This window comes from Malus sylvestris, chromosome 16 (assembly GCF_916048215.2).
Source record: "Malus sylvestris chromosome 16, drMalSylv7.2, whole genome shotgun sequence".
In the NCBI taxonomy this organism is placed as follows: domain Eukaryota; kingdom Viridiplantae; phylum Streptophyta; class Magnoliopsida; order Rosales; family Rosaceae; genus Malus; species Malus sylvestris.
This window is the reverse complement of record NC_062275.1, coordinates 32814052-32821798: the sequence shown is the minus strand read 5'-3', so window position 1 is coordinate 32821798 and position 7747 is coordinate 32814052. Positions and strand designations below refer to the sequence as shown.

The following is a 7747-nucleotide window of genomic DNA, read 5'->3' as shown; positions in this document are numbered from 1 at the left end:
AACAGCATCTGCCTTCATCTTCTGGGGCGGCACCGCATAGTGAAGCTCCAAATGATCAACCTCCGAATACCTCCTCCTTCCGTGGCCCCACCGACTGCTGAGACTTCGCCGACTACTGCAACTCTGCCGACTACTACGACCTCTCCCAAGCAGCCTTTGTGAAGGCTCCCTCTTATATTATGCTATGTTTCTTTATTTCCCAGTTTGCTGTTCATTTCCACGAAGTTTAATGGTAAAATCCTTTGCATATTTGTTAATGTTTCAAAATAGAAAGTCATAACCAAAAATAATTAAACAAGTAATAAAATAGACAATCAAACAGAATAAATGGGTTGCCTCCCTTAAAGCGCTTGCTTTAACGTCTTCCAGCCGGACGATGAACACCTTCACTTCTCCTTGGAACCCACGGCATGCAGTGGGATCTCCTCCACAACATGCTCCACAAAGTTCTCGTAGTATGGCTTCAAGCGATGTCCATTCACTTTGAATTCTTGCCCGGTTCTCAAGCTCTTAATTTGGACTGCACCATGCACAAAAAGATTAGTAACAACAAACGGGCCAACCCATTTGGAACGTAACTCACCAGGGAATAGACGAAGGCGGGAGTTGAACAACAACACTTTCTGCCCAATTTCGAAAGTCTTGCCTCGAAGCATCTTATCATGGAATGCCGTGGTCTTCTATTTGTAAATTCTAGCATTCTCATAAGCTTCATGCCTTATCTCATCAAGTTCACTCAATTGAAGCTTTCGATGAATTCCAGCTTGGTCCACATTCAAATTGAAGGTCTTGATGGCCCAATGAGCTCTATGTTCTAATTCCACGGGAAGATGGCAAGGCTTGCCATACACAAGTCGAAAAGGAGACATACCAATGGGGGTCTTGTAAGCCGTTCGATACGCCCATAGTGCATCATCCAGCCGTAAGCTCCAATCTTTTCTATTTGGCCCAACGGTCTTCTCCAAAATCTGTTTGATCTCACGATTAGATACCTCGGCTTGGCCATTGGTTTGGGGGTGGTAAGGTGTGGAAACCTTATGCATCACATGATACTTCTTGAGTAATGCCCCAATGGTACGGTTGCAAAAATGAGACCCTCCATCACTGATTAGCACCCTAGGCATCCCAAATCTAGAAAAGATATTAGTTTTCACAAAATCTGCCACAACTTTAGAATCGTTAGTTCGAGTGGCTTTCGCTTCCACCCACTTTGAAACATAATCAACGGCAAGTAATATGTAGGTGAAACCAAAAGATGAAGGAAAAGGACCCATAAAATCGATACCCCAAACATCAAAGATTTCAACAACAAAGATGGGTACCTGCGGCATTTGATCTTTTTGGCTAATATTACCTGTCCTTTGGCAGCGATCACATGTTAAACAGAAGGTTCTAGCATCTTTAAACAAAGTAGGCCAATAAAAACCACATTCAAGAACCTTAAAAGCTGTCCTTTGGGTGCCAAAGTGACCCCCACATGCATATGTGTGACAAAAACTTAAAATTGAGTGAAAATCTGATTCATGCACACATCTTCTTATAACCTGATCTGAACAATATTTCCACAAGTATGGGTCATCCCAAACATAAAATCTAGCATCCTTTTTAAGTTTATCACGTTGGAATTTGTTTAGGGTGCTAGGAACTTGTTTAGTCACCAAATAATTCACCAAATCCGCGTACCAAGGGTCACTTACCTGGATAGACATTAGTTGCTCATCGGGGAAGGTTTCAGAAATTGGCGATGTTTCCTCATGCACCATTCGACTTAGGTGGTCAGCCACCACATTCTCCACGCCCTTCTTATCCCGAATCTCAATGTCAAACTCTTGTAGAAGCAACATCCATCGAATTAGTCTAGGCTTGGCCTCCTTTTTTGTGAGTAAATACTTGAGAGCTGCATGATCAGTAAAAATAATAACTTTAGTACCAAGTAAGTATGATCGGAACTTATCTAATGCAAATACCACAGCAAGTAATTCTTTTTCAGTGGTGGAGTAATTTAATTGAGCATCATTTAATGTCCTAGAGGCATAATAAATAACATGAGGTTGTTTGTTCTTTCGTTGCCCCAAAACAGCACCAATCGCATAATCCGAAGCATCGCACATCAACTCGAATGGAAGGCTCCAATCTGGAGGTGTGATAATGGGAGCCGAAGTAAGAGCTTCTTTTAATTGCTTGAATGCCGTGGAGCATGCATCATCAAACTCGAAAGCCACCTCTTTTTGAAGCAATCGGCATAGTGGTTGTGAAATCTTGGAGAAATCCTTTATGAAACGCCTATAAAAACCTGCGTGACCAAGAAACGAACGAACCTCTCTAACCGAAGTTGGAGAGGGTAAGTGACGAACAAGGTCTACCTTAGATTTATCCACTTCAATGCCTTCTTCAGAAATAATATGTCCTAGAACAATACCTTGCTTAACCATGAAGTGACATTTTTCCCAATTAAGCACAAGATTCGTTTCAACACAACGTTTCAAAATTAAGGTCAGATTACTCAAGCAATGATCGAATGAATTACCAAACACGCTGAAATCATCCATGAATATCTCAATAATTTTCTCCACATAATCAGAAAAGATACTCACCATGCATCGTTGAAATGTCGCAGGGGCATTGCACAAACCAAATGGCATGCGCCTGTATGCAAAGGTGCCAAAGGGGCACGTGAACGTTGTCTTTTCTTGGTCCTCCGGAGCTATCACAATTTGGTTATATCCGGAATATCCATCAAGAAAGCAATAAAATTTATAACCGGCTAACCTTTCTAACATTTGGTCCAGGAATGGCAACGGAAAGTGATCCTTCCTTGTCATGGCATTTAACTTCCTGTAATCAATACAAATACGCCAACCGGTCACCACACGAGTGGGTACAAGCTCTTGTTCTTCATTCTTCACCACCGTGATCCCGGACTTCTTTGGAACAACCTGCACGGGAGACACCCAACGACTATCAGAAATAGGGTATATAACACCACAGTCAAGCAATTTTATAACCTCCTTCTTTACTACTTCCAACATGGGTGGATTAAGGCGACGTTGAGCCTCCCGAGATGGCTTAGCTCCCTCCTCCAAAAGGATGCGATGCATGCACGTGGTGGGACTAATGCCTTTGATATCCGCCAAGGTCCATCCAATGGCAGATTTGTGCTCCTTTAACACCCTTATCAACTTGTCTTCTTCTTGGGCCGTGAGTGAGCTAGATATGATGACGGGTAGTGTTTGATCTTCTCCCAAGAAAACATACTTCAAGTGACTAGGTAATGGCTTCAACTCAAGTGTAGGTGGCTGCACAATGGATGGAAGTAACTTGTTAGCCAAAACCGAATCTAAAATTGAGAGTGAAGACTTACCAGAATGTGATGGCAATGACTCGAGGGCCGCGACCATTTCAAACACTTCACCACAAGGGGGCACGGCAATATGGTCAGATTCCATGCCGTGGGTTGCTTGGATTCCCCCACACTTGTTTCTTGCTCCTATGCCGTGCACTAAGGCTATTTCAAGTGCATCGTCGTTCATTCGATCCAAATGTACTTGTGCCAAAGAATCAACAATGTCAATAGCGAAACAAGAATGGTCCTCCATTGGATATTTAATGGTTTCAGAAAGATTAAAACGAATAATGTCTCCATCAAACTCCATGGTTAATGTTCCCATAAACACATCTATTTTTGTTCTCGCTGTTTTCATGAATGGTCGGCCTAGCAAGATTGGCAATGATGGAGCATGGCTTGAATCCTCCATTTCTAAGACATAAAAATCTGCAGGAAAGATAAGATGATTGACCTGCACTAAAACATCCTCAAGGACTCCCTTGGGATAAGCGTTAGAACGATCGGCCAATTGAATTATCACGCCATCCTGTTTTAACTCACCAAGGTTCATTGATGCATAAATGGAATATGGCATAACATTAATAGAAGCACCTAAATCTAACATGCATTTTTCAAATCTAGTGTTTCCAATTACGCATGGGATAGTAAAGCTCCCTAGATCCTTACACTTTGGAGGTAACTTCCGTTGCAAAACCGCGGATACATTTCACTTACCTTCACAACTTCTTTGTTTGAAATTCTTTTCCTAGTTGTGCATAATTCTTTTAAAAACTTTGCGTACCTGGGCACTTGCTTAATAGCATGAAGTAAAGGAATGTTCACTTGGACTTTTCGAAAGGTATCCAAAATGTCCTTTTCGCTTTCTTCTTTCTTCGATTGTGCAAATCTGCGAGGGAAAGGAACATTGGGCAGATTAGTGTTCGAAATCACAACATTTGGAACATTCTTACCTAAGGTGGACGGATAGGATGTCTTAGATGGCTGCGGCATGGGTGATGGTACCCTTGTCGTGGGGTAGGTGTTCTCATCTTCCTTGAGTTGTATCTTCTCATCTTCCTTGTTTCTCACCTCTTTTCCACTTCGTAATGTGATAGCCTTTGCAGATTCGAAGCCACCCTTTGGATTGACCACCGTAGTGCTTGGTAACTTACCATTTTCACGGAATTGCCCCAAAAATTCGGCCATTTGGCCCATTTGCTTCTTCAGCTCATTAACCTCCTTTGCTTGGTTCTGCATTCCCTGCGCCATGGTGGTTAGTAACTGATATGTTTTATCATCATTCATAGACGTACCTGGGTTGGTTTGGGAAGATTGTGCCTGAGGAGGTGGTTGTGGTGCCATTGGCCTTGGAAAGAAACCCGGGGGTTGTCGGAATCCACTTTGTTGACCATATTGTGGTGCATCTCTCCATCTGAAATTGGGGTGGTCACGCCATCCCGGGTTGTATGTATTGGAGAAAGGATCATTCCTTGGTTGGTTTTGATTCCCATAACCTACAACATTGGCCGATTCCCATCCTCCATTCTCAATTAATTGAGGGCATTGATCAGATTGGTGTCCTTGAATAGAGCATACACCACAGATTATAGTTCCTTGCGTTTTGGGGCCTTCAACCAACTGCGATAACAAAGACGTAAGGTTAGCCATTTGGGATTGTAACTCAGAAATAGAACTTACCTAATTGACATGATGTGGCCGTGGGGTGTCTCTTTGCCCAACACCTTCATATTGTTGTGCATTGAGTGCTCGATTCGCAATGAGGGTTTTGGCATCCCTAGGTGTCTTATCCACTAGAGCTCCTCCAGCGGAAGCATCCAACATTTGCCGTTCAAGTGGTAAAAGACCTTCGTAAAAGTATTGAAGAAGTAGCTCCTCCTTCATCTGATGCTGTGGACAAGAAGCAACAAGTGATTTAAATCGTTCATAATAAGATGGGAAAGATTCACCTTGGCTTTGCTGAATTCCACTTATTTTTTTACGAAGAAGAATGATGCGAGAAGTTGGGAAAAACTTCTCCAGAAACGCCCTCTTCATACTCTCCCAAGATGTAACTGTACCGGGAGCCAACTCGTATAACCAACCCTTGGCTTTGTCCATTAAAGAGAATGGAAAAGCCTTCATCTTTAAAATACTTCCGTCAACGGTAACCGGAGTCATACTTGAGCACACCACTTCAAATTCTTTCAAATGTTTGTTCGGATCCTCCATGGACAGCCCATGGAACTTTGGAATGTGGTGGAGCAAACTTGACTTTAATTCGAACTCTTCGGTTTTACCTTGAGCAGCCATGGGATATTGGATACACAATGGTGCGGCATTATCCAAACCCGAGGCGGCAAGCTCCTTGAGCGTACGGTTGTCCATGGCTATACCTTGCTCTTGTCCACCCACTTGTGCCGTGGCCTTCTCTTCAACCTCAACTTCTTGCTCTTCTAATTCAGGCTCGGGACTAGGAGGATTAGACTCTTGCAATTTCTTTTTCCTTCTCAAAGTCCTCTCAAAATCACCGTCAAAGTCGGAGATATGCTCACGAACAGGTTGTGAGCTACGGGTCATAAACTAGTACCTAAAAACAAAGAAAACAAAAAAAATCAATAACTTAAACAGAAACTTAAACAAAATACAATAATTCGAAAGAAAACAATCCAAGAGATTAGCAAAGTTGCTAATCCCCGGCAACGGCGCCAAAATTTGATGTGAAAAATAAGTTAACACACAAAATTAAACCCTCTTTTTATCAAATGTAGTAAAGTATGTAAGTAGGGATCGTTCTAGGCCGGGGATTAGGAGGGATTGCTAAACACTTGAAAACTGACTTAAAAACATAAAAACAAAATTTAAAACACTAAACTAGACTCAAAGAATGCAAAACTATACTTTAAAACACTAAAACAAACCAAAAGACTCAAAACAGCACCTAACACTCAAAACTGCCATAAAAACACAATCTGGGCAGTTTTGAACACTAAGGAAGAAATTGAACGAAAATATGTTATAACTTGACTCAATACACTTAGAAACACAAACTAAATTGATTTCTAACTAAAATGACACTTGAAACTACAGGGGGAATTGGTTTTGACGAATTTAAAATAAAATAAGAACTTTGTAAAACAAAACAGGTTTTAAAACGACTTTGGTTTAAAACTTATGGATGGAAGGCTAGCTAGGAGGTTCTTCTTCACACATGTCACACTTGCATACAAAATGATTTCCAATTGCTTTTCGATAAGTTATGAATACTCAACGCCCCAAATTAACCGTGAATTGCACTAATTAACTCTCAGTTTTTCAACAAGTTATTAGATTGGATGATTGCATACGACAACCCAAAACATTCCCTACAAGTTCCCTACATGAATTGCATAATAGAGATACAAGCAAGAATCATTAAGTTCTATGAAAAACATAAGCATTGACGAGGCACTCGTTACTATGATTTGCATGAAACTTATGCCAAGAATTTACTTAACGTGATTGTGACTAGCAACCTTCACTACTTGTGAATATAAGTTCATAACGATTAGGTGAAACTCCCTTATATTCTAGCATCAAATTCATGCATGAAAATTAAGCGTGCACTCTCAACCAACATACAAAAATTAGTTTTTATACGAACGGATAAGTAAATTGAATTCACAATTCAAGAAACGCAATTGGAAGTAATCAAATCATATAGCAAGCATAAACATGGTTTTGAATCCCCCCCTAGCCAAGGGGGGTTTAGTTCCTCATTCTTGCAATACAAAGATACATAAAATTAAACATTAAAATCAAAGGAAAGAAAACACCTAAAATGCTCCAACTTGGAAAGCAAGTGCATCAATGGATCTCCCTTCCTCCTTGTTGCGGCATGAAGCTTGTGGACAGATTTTTGGGTGGATTTATGGTGTAGAATGGATGGGGAATGATATGGAGGGGTTTAGGGTGAGTGTGGAAGAGTGTTTGATGGTTGGAAGGTGGTGGAGAACTAGGCAAAGAGGGTGGAAGAAGGTGGAGTGGCTGTTATGTTTTCTAGGCACTAGAATCGTGTTTTTGGGGTGTTTTGCTTCCTAGGGTGTGTATGGACGAATTTCTGTGATAAAATGATGAATATGGGGGATTGTTCTTTGGCCAAGGGGTGTAAACATGTATTTATAGGCCCCAAAAACCTTAGAAAATTAGGTTAGGTTAAGGATGAAATGCATGGCAATTTGTGTGTGTGGTGTGCAATGGTCCAAGGGTGAAAATGAAGTAATGATGCAAAGTGTGAAGGGTAAAATGGAGTGGTGTTGTAGCTAGGGAGCATCAATGATTGTGTACATTGCATAGAGATGGAAAGGGAGGTGAAATGTGTCAACAAATGGGTCAAAGGTGCAACAACATGTGTTGCACATGGCATTGGATTCCAAATGTGAATGA

At 41.2% G+C, this 7747-nt stretch overlaps 1 protein-coding gene across 2 annotated transcripts; it reads right to left on the bottom strand.

Annotated features, from left to right (window-relative positions):
- Positions 1-5000: 5000 nt before the first annotated feature.
- Positions 5001-7510, bottom strand: LOC126606741 (uncharacterized). Of its 2 annotated transcripts, XM_050274129.1 has the most exons (3): positions 7138-7510; positions 5293-5912; positions 5001-5190 (listed from the first exon to the last, which is right to left on the bottom strand). In XM_050274129.1, the coding sequence occupies exons 2-3, from the start codon at positions 5900-5902 to the stop codon at positions 5024-5026; spliced, it is 777 nt and encodes a 258-aa protein (XP_050130086.1). In that variant the 5' UTR covers positions 5903-5912; positions 7138-7510; the 3' UTR covers positions 5001-5023. The 2 variants fall into 2 exon arrangements, with proteins under 2 accessions (XP_050130086.1, XP_050130085.1); XM_050274128.1 differs by having other exon boundaries at positions 5001-5912; positions 7138-7156.
- Positions 7511-7747: the final 237 nt, after the last annotated feature.

Excerpts from the sequence above, each read along its gene's own strand:
- LOC126606741 (XM_050274128.1), bottom strand. The coding sequence starts at position 5,902 with ATGACCCGTAGCTCACAACCTGTTCGTGAGCATATCTCCGACTTTGAC.